This window comes from Lissotriton helveticus, chromosome 2_1 (genome assembly GCF_964261635.1).
Source record: "Lissotriton helveticus chromosome 2_1, aLisHel1.1, whole genome shotgun sequence".
NCBI lineage: Eukaryota > Metazoa > Chordata > Amphibia > Caudata > Salamandridae > Lissotriton > Lissotriton helveticus.
Window position 1 is genome coordinate 1,561,268,718 of NC_136059.1, and position 18,943 is coordinate 1,561,287,660.

The window sequence follows — 18,943 nt, forward strand, 5'->3', positions numbered from 1 at the left end:
GACTGGTTCAAGGAGCCCGTCGGGCTGCTGTCGGACCATTATCCCTGCAATAGGGAAACCGTCATAGGGATTATGATGTCCGTTTCCCTCGGCCTGTACATGGCGGTTCAACTGCCATGTTCAGGCAGACGGTAAGGACATTGGGGGCCCCTAGCAGTGCCCCCGTCTCTGGTTGGCCTCCGCCATGGGGCCAGAAGGGCAGATGCGGTGCCCCCCAAACATCCATGGACCCTGTGAGACACGGTGCATGGATATCTGAAACATGCCTATTTCTCTTGTGGCTTGTGCTGCGACCCTTTTCCGGGCCGCTGCACAAGCCACAATACAAATAGGTATGTTTCCGACCACCTGCATGGCAGTCGGATCATAATTAGGCAGGTGGATTTGCCACTACAAGTTGGCAGGTATCTATCCTGCAATGATGGCAGCCAGACGCTTGTCCGACTGCCATCATAATAAGGCCCTATATTTTTCTTGTTTACAAACATGTCTCTCTCTACACCGTATAAATGACTACATACAAAGGTAATTAATTAATACATTTTTTAAAATACGTAATTGTAAATCAGCAATTTTTAAAGGCTGGAAACAACTTAAATATAGAATGCAAACACCTAGAAGTGAATGTTCGAGGCAGGATTAATTTATTTCAGGAATTTATAGAAGCAGAGATAAGACCCACTTTCCTGTACCTATTCAGCCTTTTGCACTGGAAGATGAATTATTCTAATTTTACCTAATCCATTTGTATGTGTCCCAATGAGGGCACATTCTGTGAGTCAGGTTTTATTGAAACCCTATGAGAGTCACAAGCTCCTTTTGAGGGAATATGGCGTAGTGATATGTGGGTTGATACCATAATACGGTGTGTCTGTGACTATCCTGGGTATATATAGATTGCCTAGTAGCCATCAGCTATCTGATTTACTATACGGGTTATGGCAAGGGATAGTGATTATGATGACGATGATTATAATTGTAATTGTAATTACATTTATATAGTGCTTACTACCCTGGACGTGGTATTGAAGCACTTTTCAGCAAGTAGCACGCTACTCTGGAACCCTAAAAGGATTAGTGGTGAATTAGTATAGGGAAATATGAAATTAATTTGAGTGGTGGACATGTGAATCTGGTATTTGGATTGAAAGGGGATAATTGAAGGATAGAAGAGGGAAGGTCTAGAAAGTGTTTATTTGGAGATCATAGCAACAGGAGGATGTTTGGGATGACATACAGCATTGTATAAACAACTAGCACAAAAACCCATTTTGACAACAGGAAATGTGTCAAGAATGTCCACGTGAAGGTGTATGATAGGTTTTGATTTAAAAAAAACTTTCAGGGTAAATAAAGGAGAATCTAAGGTTTCTTTACCTGTGAAAATACTTAAATTGAGTAGAGCTTCAGTGTTATTGGAAAGCAGTGCTTAATTTGAGCCGGTGGTTTCCGGTGCTCAGCACCGGCACTAAATTGTCAACACCGTAGCTTGTGACAGTCTGCCACAAGATGACGGTAACAAAATTCGATTATTCATTCAATATACATTAAAAATAATTATTACCTGCCCCCAGAGCCATTTTATAGATTTGGGGGCCTGGAATTGTCACACTTGTCGGAGTGTGAGGGTTGGTAGATGTGTTGTTACTATCATTATCAAATCAAAATAGAGAGAGAGGACTAGATAAGCTAGTCCGGATCCCCTAGGTTATATATAGATTATCAAGGAGGACTAGCTAAATTGTGTTAAGAGACTCAGTGTTGTTTGGTTTGGTCATGAAGCCCTCACCCACCAACCTAGTTGGTGGCATGCTTCATCATCGGGCCCACCACAGTGACACCAGGTGTGCTGCGACTCCAGATTACTGAGGAGCTGGTATACTTGCTGAGTGTGCAGTGTAGGTGAGTGTGAAAGTGATGTTTTAAAAGCTAACTTAAAATAATTGTTTACACCTTCACATACTCATTGGTCCTGAGGAAAGCCAGTTGTAAATAAAAGGCCTGGCTGAAACATGTAGACCACACAGGACGTAGGAGGTCATAATTTACTCCAACGCGTCCGTTTGCCTTTTTAGTTGCTAACAGGGGCCCAGTAATTAAAGTTTATCCATACACCCTCGGGTACTGGGACCCACTGTATAGCTTTTAAAACATCACTTTCACACTCACCTACACTGCACACTCAGCAAGTATACCAGCTCCTCAGTAATCTGGAGTCGCAGCACACCCGGGACACATTCAGTGTCACTGTGGTGGGCCTGATGATGAAGCATGCCACCAACTAGGTTGGTGGGTGAGGGCTCCATGACCAAACCAAATGGTTTGCCAACATACGTACCCACTGAGTCTCTTAACACAATTTAGCTAGTCCTCCTTGATAATCTACATTTGTTACTATCATTGGCAGCATGGCAGGGGCAATGTGTGGTGCAAGCAGCATTAGCCCCTGACGAGAGCCCTGGCACTTATTTTTTAGGTTTCACCTGGCGTCCGCTGCGCAGCAGCGTTCGTGCAGGCGAAATCTTTTGAGAAGCAGTATGGGGCTTTGTCCCGCCTCTCTCTTCCATTGGCTAGCTCCATAAATGGAGGCTAGCCATTGGAAGAGATGGTTGTCAATCACTCTTTTCCCCGTCACGACGCGATTCAGGGGCGTTTCTGTGTCTTTTTTTAAGTCCCGCCCCCCACACCCTCCCGCCGAGGAGTTGTCCATGTTCTCTATCCTCCCCATCCCGTTGTTGTGCCTTGTTTATCCCCTGCCCTCCCTCCCGTTGTCCGGGCCTTCTCCCTCCCGCCCGCCCACTGTCCGTGCCTCCTCCCTCCCACCCGCCCACTGTCCGTGGCCTTGTTTATCCCCCGCCCTCCCTCCCGTTGTCCATGCCTTCTCCCTCCCGCCCGCCCACTGTCCCTGCCATGTTGGGGAGGCTGGGAGATGGCCGTAGTATCAACAGGAGCGTGTGCTCGTTCTTAAAGAGCTTCCAGTGCAGTGCCTCTTTTCTATTTCCATGACAGTGTGCCAAAAGAGCGGAGTCTCCTGTTCGTGCAGCCAGAGTAGCTTTTATGTTTCCATGGTAACAGTGCTCGTCATCTCAAATGACTCTATGACTAGACCTGACCCTGTAAGTGCTGTCATTGTAATTTCCTGGGTGGGGAAGTAAGATGGCGGCCCTGGCTGGTCGGGTTTTGATGAGACTTCACACTGTCATCAGGTATGTAGTAATAGTTAATTGAGGGAAGCACCCGATATGGATTTGGTCAGGCTAACTTGAGCAGTCATTTGACAACATCATTAGATGCTTTATGTTTTTCGCGGGTGTGGAGTGACAAAGAATATTCTTTGGTTGCGAGTGTTGTTATTGTGCATAACATGCTCACTGATAGGAACAATCAAGGAACTTTACATAAAAGATTGGAGGTGCTTGTGTTTTCCCGTTGTCTTGTATTCGAATACTATAGGGGAGACTCGTGAAATTAAATAGGAAGTAAAACTGGAACAAGAGTTGCAGAACTGCGCACTCTGCAGGTCCCACGGAAGCAGAATTTCTTCTGTCACATGGGGAGGGATATTATGAGAAGCATTATGTATGTGTGTGTAAAGTAAAAGGAATAGTGAACGGAAGTGTATCACGGACAGTCGAGTTCGATTGCAGAAAACGCCACCTCTGATGTGATGCAAGAGCATGCAATGCGTAGGGAAACGTACAGGCACATTTCACTGGGACGTGTGTGCTTTGGTGGTCTTACCTGTACTGTCAGTTTATGGCACAAACAACGTACCATGGAGATCGAAGCAAAGCAAATCTTGGGATGGTGAAAAATGCAGTACAAAGGCTCCCATTCCTAGGTGCGCTTTTAGTCAGCTGCCCCTAAGTAGAGGGAGGCTGAAGCTGCTTTTGTGATTGTCACGTTTATATCTGGGCCGCCTTCTTTCCAGCCAGGACGGAACTGCAGAGCACAACCGGGAAAGACCTGTTTCCAAAGCACACACCGCCAAGGCGCCGGCCAGTCAGAATGCAGCACGCATCATTTCCTCGCCAGGGTCACGTGACCACAACAGCAGCAAGTTTGCCGACGCTGCGAGTTAATGTCGGTCGGTGCCTGGGAATCCGGGTTCAAGATGGCGGTGATGAGTGAATGAGCTGCGGGTGGTGGCGAGGGGGGTGGGGCGGAGGATGGTACAATGACCCAGGGCAAGAAAAAGAAGCGCTGCAACCGCAGCGTCATGCTGTCGAAGAAAATCATCATCAAAGATGGGGGCACGGTCAGTACGGGGATGTAAGAAATAGCACTCTCTTTCATGGTGAGTGGGTGGATGTCGGGGGAGGAAACGGGGATACTTAGCACTGACCTGGTGAGAAGGATGGGAGCAAAGAAGGTTGAACTGAAAGTTCTTACCTCTTTCCCTCTCCCCAAAGTGATCACATCATCTGAGCTTCCCACTGTTGTTGGAGCCGGCAGCTGTTGATTGGAACCAGCTGTCAAAGTACTGAAGTAGTGTTTCCATTCCAGGGCTGTAATACCCTGTAAAATAGCGTTAGCACTTTTGAGTCCACTGGCTGATTTGTAGTGTAATAAACGGAGTAGTTCTGATAAAATTGAATCAGTTCTGCCTCAAAGTGCTCGGTAAAATGGCTGTATTTTTATAACATACGCTACAGCGTTCAACATAGGAGATATGCTCAGTGATACATCAATAGACACATTGACAGCACTCTGTGCGAGCCTTTAACACTAATGGTGAAGACGTAGCTCGCTTTTAGCTGTTCCAGGGATTTGCAAAAAATTAAGCTATTGGCATTGTAAATGACAATGCCATTTATTTATCTGTTTTCCAAACCAACCCATAAATAAAGTTTGTCATTTACGCCAATAGCTCTAACTTTTGCAAAGGCGAGACCGTTGCATTGTAAATGCTTGTTTACTAATTAAGCACTGTTGGAAGGAAGTGGAAGGTGGAAATGAAAAAATGTGGTTCCAATATCTATTTTACAAGCAGATATTTTTCGGCACATGTACTCTAAGAATGATAACGGAAATTCTAAAAATTCTATGTTGTCCACGGATGTTGTAAATGATAATAATTTGTCACCCTGTGTACAGACTACCAGGTAGTTCAATTCTCAAATCAGCAAAAACAGTTCTTCAAGCAGAGCTTTTATGAATGGAAATGGTAATGGCAGTGATGTTAATCCTACTACCAATGTGGCTGGTGACAAAGATGGTGCTTTGTTTCCCAGGTTCTACTGAGAAGTTGTGCGTTGGCAACAATCCTGATGAATGTGGTGATGAGTTGGGTAGGGAAAATGATATAGTGGAAAAAACTATACAGAAACCTGTACACACATACTTCTCATATGATTAAATTACCCTCCAAATTGTGTGATTACATTATGTCTTAAATCTTGTTTTTGGTTAAGGAAAGGGAGTGATATAAGGAAATGAGGTGATGTAGTATGTGGCATGTGTATGTGTATTTGCAAAAGTATAATATTTCCATATATTGTTGCCTATGTCATATGCATTTCTTCTTGGAGCCATGATGACATCGTGTTGTATTGGGTCTAGAACTTCAGTCTTTTGTCAGTTAGCAGCTATTCTTTAGAACTGTTGGTGGTTGATGCAGTTGTGGGTCCTTTTCATTAAACGATTATTCATCTAACTTCAACATGGCTCCCGCTCATCTTTGAACTGCCTGTGTGGATTGCGTGACCTCTGTGAACTGCCTAGTATACCTCTAAAAAGACCAAAAACTGAGTGGACAGAACAGGCCTGAATTTTAAAAAGATAAGATAAGGAGCGAGGTCTATATTATTTTCTAATGAGAATAGTATTTCTCTAGCTTCTGATATCTAAAGCAAGATGTTCCAAAGATAGGCAACTAAATAGGAAAATTCATTTGAACACAGAGTAATTGGCGAAATGCTGGTACCGTTGCTAGATTTGCGCATTAAGGACAACAAAGACAGGTAGGTGAGGAAGCCATGTCCTGGCAGATGGAAAGACATTTAGAGATTACACTTTTTGTTGCTGGGACTTAGTGAAGGATAATCACATGGTTAGAGAGGTGATCATAATGTAAACGTCCAATAACTGGGATGTACTCCTGTATTTTGTCTGAGTTGAAGCTTGGCCAGGGTGTATTTAGGGAAAGTCAAAAACGAAATGTTACCATAATCTAAATGAGAGAGTATGGACAGACATCGGGTGGGATATAGCTCAGGTGATGGGTTTAGTGTTGCGGTTATGGTTAGAGCTAAGGTTATAACAAGAATAGGATTAATGATGGATTAAATAAAATGAGATCAGGTTGCGTTGGAACCTAGGTATAAAGACATCGCTTGGGATTGGGAAACAGTTTAGGTAGGGAGTATGGGTGATTATAGGGTTTCAGATTAATTTATTGGTTGGGCACGAAAATTGTATTGCTTTACTCTCCCAGGGCCAGGTTAACAAAGATAAACGTCCACTTTTGTGTAAGTTTACGATTGTTCGCCATTCACAAAGAGATTTGCGGGTAGTATCTTTACGAGTGCGGAGTATCCACACATAAAAAGTAGGTCTTTTTTTGTGCTGAAACTGCACACTCGTAAAGATACAACTATAAAATCCCTTAGTGAATAGTAAACAATAGTAAGCGTACACAAAAGTGTAAATTTACCATGGTGAATCAGGCCCCCAGTGTTTGAATAAGAGGCAAAATTAAGATTTGACACAAAATTTGTGGGAAAAAACTGGAAAACGAATAATAAAAAATATTAATTACCCCTATATTTTTAGGTCGAGCGTCAGCGAAGGGCCTATTGTCAGCCGTATTTGGGAATGTAGACACGAGAGGTGCACGAGCGCAGATTTCACCTCGTGGGCGCGCACGGCGCCGTGCCCCTCTCGTGCCTCATTCCCATGCGCAAACACACTCACACAGACACACTCACGCATGCGCACATACACAGCCACACGCATACACAGGCACACACACACTGCATACACACACTGCATACACACACGCACCCCCCCTTAAACAGACGCACGCGCAACACGCACCCCCCCTTAAACAGACGCACGCGCACACAGACAGACACACGCACAGACACACTCGAACACACACAGACACACGCGCGTACACCCCACCCCCACCACTCACCGGGCTCTTTCGGGGTGTTCCGTGTCTCCTCCGCAGCGCTGGTCTTCACCCGGGCCCCCTCCTGGGACCCGGGACTTCAGATGCCGCACTCCGCACTCCGCTTTGGCGCCGAGGCTCGGAGCGCACATGCGCGGGCAGCCCCCGCCCTCTCGCTCAGCCCAGGCTGCTTTCTGTTTCTGTTCTAAGCATTGCATGTGTTTGTGTACAGAATGGTAAGTGCCAAATTGAGTTGTATGTTACCGACGATTGGTACGATTTGCACACAAAAAAGACTTTCATAGCGTGCCAATATCATAACCACATCTTGGACATTAATAAGTGGGTTTCAGCACAGTCAAGAATTGGTCCTGTTGAAGCTAACAATTGTCGCTCGATAATCCCAAAATAGAAATTCTCTGCGCTCTGTCAATCAAACCACAATACACTTACACTCCAAATCTACAGGGGAGCTGAACGCTGTGTGTCCCTGCTATGCCTCGTCCCACAGACGCTTCTTGTAACCACGGCAGCCATTTCTGACATCCAGGCGAGCTTCTCGGTCTGCGGTGAGCATGCACTAGAAGGAGGAAGAATAGCGCACATTTGAGTCCCACTTAACTATACCTTTCATTCAGGTTCAGCGTGCTGCAAAGAAAAGCCAGCAAGTCTGACTTTCTTTGTTATTAAGATGTTTTGTTTGTGCAAGGTTATGAGTGTGAACGGCAATGTATGCAAATATCAATGTTCTTAGAATGGGGGCTGTTGTAACGCGGAAGAAATCTGGTATTGTGTTAGTGGACTTTTCAAGAGACCCTTTTTTCATTTCCATTACATCGATGGTTTTCAAAGAGGAGTGCATCATTTATAGTGGTAGACTTGCGAACTGGACTTTCACCTGTCTGAATTGCAATGTAGGCTTCATTCTTGTAGTTGTTCACCAATGACACTTTTTAGAAGTATGTAAAGTTTATAAATTACATACTGAATTGGTTCCTATAGTTGTCGACTCCACTGTCTCTTTTTTAAAAAAAATTTTTTTAACTACTATATAATTGAATCCCTTCTTGTTAAAACAAAGCACTTTAATCTGGGGAAAATTCAATCCAGAGTTCCTCAACTTTTGCACCTACAAAAGTTTAAGCTATTGCCATTAGAAATTACAATAACTTTTATTTAAGTATTAATTAATTAGAAAAATTAAAAGCCATTGTTATTTGTAATATCAATACATGTAAGTCACATAAATACAACACATATTGCATTACAAATGCTATCGGTGTCACATTTGCGAAAGTTATAACTATTGGCATTGTAAATGACAAAGCTATTAATTTCGCTATTTTCAAAAACAAAACATAAATAAAAAATGTCATTTACAATACCAATAGCTCAAACGTTCCTAATGCGAGACCTATTGCATTGCAAATGCTTGTTTATCCAGCTGTGGATCTGCAGTAATGGACTGCTCTCCACATTCCATGAATGGACAAGGCACAGTTCACATTCCATAAATGTTTTTTACTTTCTATTATGGAGGGCACTTGAACTTTTCAGAGCAGGGTGCGCTCTGTTTTCTCTAGAAATGGTGAGCCCCACCTCATTGGATCTCAAGACACTCTCAGGCACAAGTCTCTTGCAAGGCTGCATGTGTACGTGCCTCTGCCATATGGAAATTCCTCTTTTTAACTAAGAAAGCGTGTCAGCAGTAAACGCGTTAATAAACTGTGTGACATGCAGAGTTTGCAGCTGTAACCTCATCATCACGGGCGTAATGTAGGGGTCTCCAAGGGGGTGGGAGTGAGGTGTACACTGTTCTGCTCCTCCTGCGCGAGCACGAACACTGCCAATGCAATTTAAACTGTGCAGCTTCACGAATTGCAAATATTCAAAGGTGTACATTTTTTTTCTCCAGAAGTTTCAGGGAAACAGAACTTCACATACTACATTTTGACTTTAATGAGTACGATGCTGAGTAACTTGCACTACCTTTTATCTCTGTTTTCATCTTTACAGAAGCCATAAAAATGCTTAGGGCGTGCTAACCATTGTGTTCACTTTTTGGTCAATGTTTATTACTGTATCTACGACTTCGGTTATCATTTTTTACAGTTCTGCTAAAATTCTGATCTGAATATTACACAAAAACTATGACAACAGTTAGGCTGAGCATCCCGATGCCTCCCTGTATTCTAATACTTCTCTTTGACACTGCCTAACCTTCTGCTTATCTGTTCCCTCCGTTAAATGCAGGTGGTGATTTCTCCGGAAGTCCGTACAGCCACCCCCAGTATTCAACATACAACGATTCTTGGAGATTTCCCAACCCCGGGCTGCTCGGTAAGCATCTCCTGTTCTTCTTTCTACCCCAACCACACTTGTCATCTGAGATGGAATGATAACGGAATCAGAAAAAAAAACGACATTTTCCCCATATTTATGGAAGGTTGATCAATCTTTGCTGTTTGCTTTTGGCCGTGGACTTTGTGCTGCTGCTGAAGTTGTAAATGCCTTGCTTGTGTGCAGGGCATACGAATGTATGTTAGCCCACTTTGCAGTGACTCCACTGTTTGCATGTCAGGGACCTGAGGCACAGGCAGATGAATTGATTGCTCCAGATCACTTATTGTGGTTAAGAGGGGCTCATTGGAGCTTAACTTAGGTCCTCTGGCTCAATCACTTAGCTGGTCTTTGTTGGTTTCTTTAGAAGAGTGGCCTTAAACTGCAGTTCATTTTAGCCCTCGAGGATTGACAGTGGATGATAAAGTAAAGTACATTTCTGGTGGTAGGGGGCAGTGTGTGTGTGTTTGTGTGTGTGTGTGTGTGTACACTTCACCTTCTTTTGATTGTATAATGCACTCTTGGTCCCCAGGGCAGAACTGTAGGTAAAAGCAGATCACAAATTTGCCACATTGGTTCCAAGCATGTGGAACTCCTTATCCTCTTGACAACATAAGCAAGCCATCACTGCTGAATTTCAGAAAACTTTTGAGACACTCCTGTTTTTTCGTCTCACTAATCTGACTGTAAATGTCTTGTTCGATATTTTCATATTGTTTATTTGGCTTTTGGGCACCTGGAGATATCCGTTAGAAATGTGTGACCTGTAAATAAAACTGGTAATTGGTTTTCGGCAAGGTGACTGTTGATTCATTCCCAAATGTACCAACCAACATGTTGGAATAACCTTCTAAAAAGACAATTCCTGTATGTGTGCTCTCAGTTTAGCCTGTGGTATGTTATTTTCAAAGCACTTAAAGGAATATTAAGATCTTGATAGCTATTTGTTCATATTATGCCAATGTGGTAGCAGCATCTGGTAGTCATACAATGATTTTACAGAGAGCCTTTCATTTGCCACCCATATCTCTGGAACTAGACTATTGACAGCTATGCATTGCTAATACCCTCTTATTACCAATGAACAGAAGCTCAGTGACGAGGATCTGTGTTAGGGTTTGAAATAATAAATATGTTGTCGGACTGCTTTCCTGGGGTTACGATGGGTCATCAGTCCCATTGTCACACAGATGAAAATAATGAAGATTTATTGTGATTCTTGAAATACATACCGTCAGCCTGTCCTGAATTGTCCCTAATTGTCTGTGACTAAAGTACAGACTTGGGTGGTGGCCCTATAAGAAAGGTTATATAGCAAGATAGCTGCTTTTCTAATTGTTCCTATGGCATCAGAAAGTAAAAATAGTGGATGTTTTGAGTTCTGATTAGTAGGCGTGGAAAACCATATAAGGACTGTTGGGTGCTCAATGTAGGTGTTCTGTGCAACACACTCGCTTAGCAATCACCTACCAACACAGCAATTGTCAAAGCCCACTAGTGATCGAGCAGCAGGGAGTTATTGATTATTGTTTGACCCCACTTGAATGAGAGATTTTATTTTCTCATTCACTAACAGCCACATTTGGGAAGGCCTTTGAGGGGTAGCACCATCAGAATCCTTACCCTGCTTGGCACCAGTTTTACACATAGCATTGAGGGATTAACAACTGCAGTGCTGAAATCTCCCTGTGTGAACTGTTTGTAAGGAGCTCTGGGGTCCGTAGATCCCATCCTCTTAGTCCAATCCAAGACGTTAACAGTGTGTATCACTTAAAGGTGATTTCTGTTAGGCAAACTCTCAAAAGCACCATCAAAATAATTTGATTTTATTTGTCAATTTATAAAGCGCGTGAATGCCCGAAGGCGTCTTGGCGCTATGACAGACCCTCGACTCTCGAGAATGGTAGCTAGAGCTATGCAGAGAACAACCAGGTTTTAACTTCCTTTCTGAAGGATTCCAAGGATGGGCTGATTTTTATAGCAAAAGGTAGCTGATTCCAGGTTCGTGCTGCATGTACCAGGAAGCTTCTTCCACCCCAGTTAGCTAGACAATGGAGTAAACGCAAGGGAATATAATAATAGATTTGTGGTGTTTCCTTCCGTACAGTAGATGGTATCATCCCTGTGCTTAACAGCTCCCATATTCAGTGAAGGTTGTTTTCAACAATTATAGCTCGCTACGCTGATTCCACCATTAATTCGCCCTTTTACTTTAGCTCCATGGATATCCAAAGCAGACCCCAATTTTTGACTGTTTATCAAAGTCAACTCTGCAGCGAAGAACACACGTGGCACGTTTTCAAGCCACTGTCGAATACGAGCTCACTTTGACCTTGCACAACATAATTGGGTCTCTTCTGCATAATTTGTGTGGATGAGATAAGTACAAAAAAAAATCCCAATTAATTGTCACGACTCAACTACACGTATATATTGCCATAGTGACAAACCTGCTACATGTGGCTCCCTTTTAGAGAAAGGATTCTGATTCGAGTTGGCCTGCACTTATCTTCTGTTATGCAGATAAAATTATTGTACAGTAAATTAACCAGAATTCCCATATCACGAGTCCTGCCCTTTGATAAATCCCACAGGGGATAACAGGGAATTTTGCAATGTAGCAAAGGGCCTTGAAGCATCTGAACAGCTGATAACGCGGGGAGGTTTGCGCCTCTGGCCTCGCCTCGGGAGTGCACCGCGCATGTCAATGCTCTCGCGGGTTGGTCCTTGCTGTGTGTCGGGTAGATTGAAGCCAAAGCTAGAAGAAGAGCCAAAGGGCCAGCTTGACCCTCCCAGTCGGTATTTAGGTAAATGACCAATGACGCGCCAGAACGAGGCTTTTCCTAGAGCAGGGGTTCATGCACTGCTCTGAGGCCCTAGTGCTTCAATTGGATGTCTTCAGAACATGTCCGGCGTTGGATAAAACCAGGTGAACTGCACAGAGGCTTTGGGGCCCCCAAATGTAACGAGGCAGGGAGTATTGGAACAAATGGCTGTCATTTTCAGGCCTGGGCAGGGGACAGCTGCCAATGCCTGGATGGCTCTCAGGCTCCCACTTGCAGTGGCCAAAAAATATGACACGTGTAATAATCAGATTACAGCAAATTTATAACATTCGACTGGTTTAAATTAATTAGGCACTACAGCATTTCAAATGCAAGGTTATTGCATCACAGCGTGAAAAATAACATGCTGTTTAACTTAAGCTTTTTGTCGGGCTTTTATTCTCACAAATAATCGCGGAAAATGATTTACAGATTGTACATCTGAAAGTTAATCATAATTTATGTGTACAAACTTCCAAACCAGCGGCGATTCTGCACATTCTAGGTGCAGTGGCATAATTAATGTTTTCATGATAATAAACATATTTATCGGGCACATATAAATAAGGACCTCCGTTTATAAGGTTAGCACCCGCTACACAGATGGTCAGTTATAAGTCATTAAACTGATAATTTCAGCTTTTGTTTGTAGAAGTTGATAGCCACGTGGGAATAAATTTCACATAGCTATGGAGAAGCTGACAGAATCGTTAATGCAGGGAGGTTCTTTGCTTTTTGTCGTTTTCTTCTATAAATAACAAACTGAAACATTAAATAAACGTAATTTGTTAATTATTGTGTCATCAGTTTACATTTGAGTAAATGATGATCTTGAATATCGATGACATTAGTCGTGGCTGCCTGTTAAGCCACTGATGCCAGTGACTGGCCACCTCCAAGCACTAGGGTGAAAATGAAGGTAGACAGAGAAAGCGGGCGTTCTGACAGAGGAAGATGGGTTATGGTGAAGTATAAAAAACAATTGATGGATAGAATGCTGAACAATATCAAACATTCACCCCAGTACAGAGATCTGGGCCTAAATCCAGGGTATGCCCAGATGTGGAACAATTGCTCACTTTGCTTCTAGATTCAAGCTAGCCTGGCTGATGAGGGGTGATGCCCTGAAACCGGTCCCAGGATGCTTGTTTCTGGTCCAGGGAGGACCTGGCTTGGCAGTTCGGGCTGGACTGTTCATATGAGGAGCAGGGTCAAGACTGATTTGCATATGGCTGGGTCCAAACTGGGGTGGCTTAGTGAGCAGAAGAACGATGATGGATTCACCCCAGATCTGTGACTGGAGGTGAGTGTCTGAAAAGTTTCAGCACTCCGTCTATCATCTTATTGTGTTTTGTATTGTAAAGTATGTCACCTGCTTCTAAATTTGGGGTTTCTTAAGCAATAGACACACCAGCTGAGACCTTGGAAAGCACTCCTGGCAGCAAATAGTGAACCGATAGAACCGTAGGAGGAAATCTAGAAGGATTATGATGGTGGGCCAGGGCAGCTGCAATACTGGACTCTCATGATGCAAGTGCAGCATTTGTCCAAACATGTAATGGGGTTTTGGCGAGGCTTTGCAGGGGAGGTCCTAGGTTTGGGCTAGCAGGGTCCATAGGAGAGACTGGATCATTAGAGACCGGTGAAGGGGTGTAAGAAGCATATGAGTGCTGTCCGGAGGAATTCGTTTCCGTTACGTTGGGAGTTCACACAGTAGCTATTTAGTTCATTCAAGTGGGCAGTTGGGTTTCGGAAGATGCAGCATCCAGGATTTGGCGCTGAACCGGAACCTATAAAGCATGCTTTATATTGCTATCTACACAGTGGCAGTTATTTGGTCTTTGGCATGGAGGTGGTGGCTGCAGAAAGGGTGATTGCAAAAGGGTGGATGGGTTTCAGTGTGTTTGATCAAGCAGAGGCCAAACATTCTTTGAGAATGCTTCTGCTTGCTGTAGAGTCAAGATAAGAGGGGAATGTGGGTAGGCAGAACAGGAAAGAGGGAAGAAGGTAGGTGCAGAGAATCATGAAAGAGGAGACATGAGTATTGTCACATGGCAGCCTGCTACGCACCTGATGCTGTAAATTGATCTCCTGCAGGCATTCGGGCGATGGGGAAGAGAGGGAGGTATGAGGACAAATCAGCTACGAGTGGGAGGAAAAGACTGAATCTTGACTGAAATGAGTAATAAACAATGGTTTGGTACTTGTTTATTTCTTTCTCAAAACCTACTATGTGGAAGATATTTCACCTGCCATTGTTTATGCTCTCCATTTTTAGTGTTGAGAGCGTCCATTTTAGCTGATGCCTTCAAATTCCTGTCTCAAAGTCCGGATATTGAGTGGCACGAAAAAGGAAGTTACATTGCTCGAGACAGCCACTGAGATTTCTACTGTGTCAAAGGTTTTGCAGCACCATTTCTACATACTTGGAACTAAAAGAAGTTTCTACCATTTTGTCCACTAAGTGTGGCCCATCTTTCATTCATTCCACTACCCCCAAGAAATTGAGCTTCAAGGTAGAGTGCAGACTAAGGCCCTTTGAGTAGGGTAACCAACCGTCCGTAAATTTCACGGACAGTCCGTAATTTCGGCCGTCTGTCCGTTGTCCGTGAAGGATTCTTTAACGGATGCCATTTGTCCGTAATTTTAACCGGGCACCGGTCCCACCACCCTAACGCCAGCACAGCTTCCACCCACCTCCCTTCTTGACTCCTATGCTGTACTAAAGCTCCTCAGATACTCAGCAGCACTGGAGAGGCACAGCGGGATGGCAACCCTCACACCTCCAGCCCTTGATGACCTGTTAAGAGGTGCTCGAAGGTGACTGAGAGGGAAGGGCTGCAGGTTCAGGAGCAGCGACGTCTATTCACATGCAAACAGCCCTGAACGCATCATGTCCGTGCTATTTACAGGGGGGCTCACACATTCCATTTCTACCCAGGGCCCCAAACATCCTAGACTCGGCCAGATTACACCCCTGATTACACCGAGGCAGCATGTGCTTCTCTTCACCGAGCTTAATTACTGTCACTAAATTGTAAGCAAACCTCAGTTATTCAAACATGCACTCTATAATGTAATAAAATAAAGAAATGGCACAATCGCACCCACACTGATTAACAAAGTATGGAGGACAATCAGTTCAATCAGTTCTCTTAGAGTATCTCCTGTAAGTACTGTACATCACAGTGGGGGATGGCACTTTGGACAGAGAGCCTGTCTTCTCGTTGTCTTGTGCAGGAGGGGGCGAGGAGCCCAAGATGATACTAGAATACTGCATGCCCACCCCTGTGCCCACCCTGGTGGATCCTGTTCCCTCTCCTGTGATGGCTCCTCCCCTCCCCTCAGTGATGGCTCCTGTAGCCCCATGTGGTGGATCCAGTCCACCCCCGCCTGTAATGGCTCCTGTCCCCCCATGTTGTGGTTCCAGTCCACCCCGCCTGTGATGGCTCTTGTCCCCCCTGTGGTGGATCCTGTCTCCGCCCTCGGTGGCTTCTGTCCCAGTCCTGGAATTGCCCCTGCAGCGAGGGTGAAGTTCTTGATGGGCCTCTTCTCAAAAGGGCTCAGCTCAAAATTAATATGGAAAGGTGGGCGAGTAAGTAAGCGAAGGAATGGGTGAATGGCTGGATGAATTAGTGAAAGGGTGAGTGGATGAATGAAAGATTGAATACATGGATAATGAGAGAGGATGGATGGATTGATGATTGAGGGGAAGGGTGGAGAGAAAATGTAAATAGCTGGATGCATGGGTGGAAGGGTAGTTGGATGATGGATGAGGGGAAAGATGGATGAGGGAAAGGATGGATGGATGAGGAGAAGGATGGATGGATGGAGGGGAAGGATGGATGGATGAGGGGAAGGATAAATGGATGGGAAGGATGGATGGGTGAGGGGAAGGATGGATGTTGGATGAAAGGAAGGATGGATGAGGGGAAGGATGAATGGATGAGGGGATGGATGGAGGGGAAGGATGGATGGATGGGTGGGTGAAAGGATGGAGCGATGGATGATGAGGGGAAGGATGGATGGATGATGAGGGGATGGATGGATGGATGGATGATGAGGGGGTGGGTGAAAGGATGGATGATGAGGGGAAGGGTGGATGGATGGATGATGAGGGGAAGGGTGGATGGATGGATGATGAGAAGATGGGAGAAAGGATGGATGGATGGATGATGAGGGAATGGATGGATGATGAAGGGGTGGGTGAAAGGATGGATGGATGATGAGGGGAAGGATGAATGGATGATGAGTGGAAGGATGAATGGATGATGAGTGGGTGGTTAGAAGGATGGATGGATGGATGATGAGGGGAAAGGATAGATGGATGATGAGGGAAAAGGATGGATGGATGTTGAGGGGAAGGATGGATGGATGATGAGGGGAAGGACGGATGGATGGATGGATGATGGGTGGGTGAAAGGATGGATGGAGAGTGGGTGGGTGAAAGGATGGATGGATGGATGATGAGTGGGTGGGTGAAAGGATGGATGGATGGATGATGAGTGGGTGGGTGAAAGGATGGGTGGATGATGAGTGGGTGGGTGAAAGGATGGATGGATGAGTGGGTGGGTGGATGGTGGGTGGGTGAAAGGATGGATGAGTGGGTGGGTGGATGGTCGGGTGAATGATGGGTGGGTAGGTGGATGAGTGAAATGATGGATGGATTGATAAGTGCAAGGGTGAATGAATGGACGTATGAGTGAAAGGGTGGATGGATGATGAGGGGAAGGATGGATGGATGATGATGGGGTGGGTAAAAGGATGGATGATGAGGGGAAGGGTGGATGGATGATGAGGGGAAGGATGGATGGATGGATGATGAGGGGGTGGGTGAAAGGATGGATGATGAGGGGAAGGGTGGATGGATGGATGATGAGGGGAAGGGTGGATGGATGGATGATGAGGGGGTGGGTGAAAGGATGGAGGATGAGGGGAAGGGTGGATGGATGGAGGATGAGGGGAATGGATGGATGGATGATGAGGGGTGGGTGAAAGGATGGATGGATGGATGATGAGGGAATGGATGGATGATGAGGGGGTGGGTGAAAGGATGGATGGATGATGAGGGGATGGATGGATGGATGATGAGTGGGTGGGTAGATGGATGGATGGATGGATGATGAGGGGAAAGGATAGATGGATGATGAGGGAAAGGGATGGATGGATGATGAGGGGAAGGATGGATGGATGATGAGGGAAAGGACGGATGGATGGATGGATGATGGGTGGGTGAAAGGATGGATGGATGGAGAGTGGGTGGGTGAAAGGATGGATGGATGGATGATGAGTGGGTGGGTGAAAGGATGGATGGGTGGGTGGGTGGGTGGATGGTGGGTGGGTGGGTGAAAGGATGGATGAGTGGATTGGATGGTGGGTGGGTGAAAGGATGGATGAGTGGGTGCGTGGATGATGGGTGGGTGTCTGGATGGTTGGGTGGGTGATAGGTGGGTAGGTGGATGAGTGAAATGATGGATGGATTGATAAGTGCAAGGGTGAATGAATGGATGTATGAGTGAAAGGGTGGATGTAAGGATGGATGAGTGAGTGAAAGGGAGGGTAGATGGACAAAAGGATGAATAGATGTGTGAAGGAGTGAAATGATAGATGGATGAGTGATAGGGTCAATGGATGGATTCATGAGTGGATGAGTAGATGGATGGATGGGTGGGTGGATGGATGGATGGAAGGAAGGATGTCTAAGTGAAAGGGTCGATGGAGAGAGAAAGGGGGGATGGATGGATGACTAAAAGAGTGGATGGGTGGAAGGATTAGTAAGTGAAAGGATGGCTGGATTGGTGAAAGGGTAAATGGCTGAATGGATGGGTGAATGGATGGATGGGATGAAGAGTGGATGGATAAGTGTACAGATGCATAGGGTGAAAGGGTGGATGGATGGATGGATAATGGAGGATGAGTGAAAGGATGGATGAGGGGATAGATGAAGGGATGGATGAGTGAAATGATAGATGGAAGGATACATGATGGATAGGTTTGCAAATGGTTGAATATGTTTGGAAATGGCTGGGCTTACTTATATACTATTGCGCGACCTCTGATGTGTCTGTAAAACGTACCTATTGTCCTGAAGTTTTGTCCTGAATTTTGACCTCCTGTCCTGAATTTGTGTCCTGAATTTTGACCCTTTGTCCTGAATTTTTACACTCACCGTCCTGAATTTGCACCAATGCCAGTTGGTCACCCTACCTTTGAGGCTCCTACAGTTCATTGCAACAGAGAACCTTCAGTTAGTCAAGTCAGCAGGATAGGTTAGGATGATAATGTGCTTACTGCACAGTTATGTGCGTCACACGAAAGTCACACGTTTCTGCCTCAGTTTAACCGATTCATCCTGCTGTTGTCGATACCATTAATAACTAGTGTGCTTGCTAACACCGCAAGGGGCTGGTAAATGAGTCCCAAATGTCTAGTGCTGGATACCCCAGTGTGAAAATGTAGCTATGTGAAATACAGGTTTTTACCATTAGTTGCTCTTTCTGGCACTTGGGCGGTGGAAGGTAATCTGCCTGGCTCACTTCTCCCATGTCGTGTTAAACACCACGCTGTTCCCTGCATCGCACCAGCAGAGAAAAACAAACCATAACATCCCCTGTGTCCTGCCAGCCCCCCTCGCGCTCAGAGACATTTACTTTGTAACCGATGG

General features: G+C 45.0%; 1 protein-coding gene across 5 annotated transcripts in view; it reads left to right on the forward strand.

The window, feature by feature from the left end:
- The window catches only part of PAX5 (paired box 5), a 562,382-nt gene that overhangs the window by 503,025 nt on the left and 40,414 nt on the right, over window positions 1-18,943 (forward strand). For all 5 annotated transcript variants that reach the window (XM_078676527.1, XM_078676528.1, XM_078676529.1 and 2 more), the window contains one exon: window positions 9,368-9,454. In XM_078676527.1, the coding sequence (XP_078532653.1) occupies window positions 9,368-9,454 (87 nt within the window). The remainder of the gene's footprint in view (window positions 1-9,367; window positions 9,455-18,943) is intronic.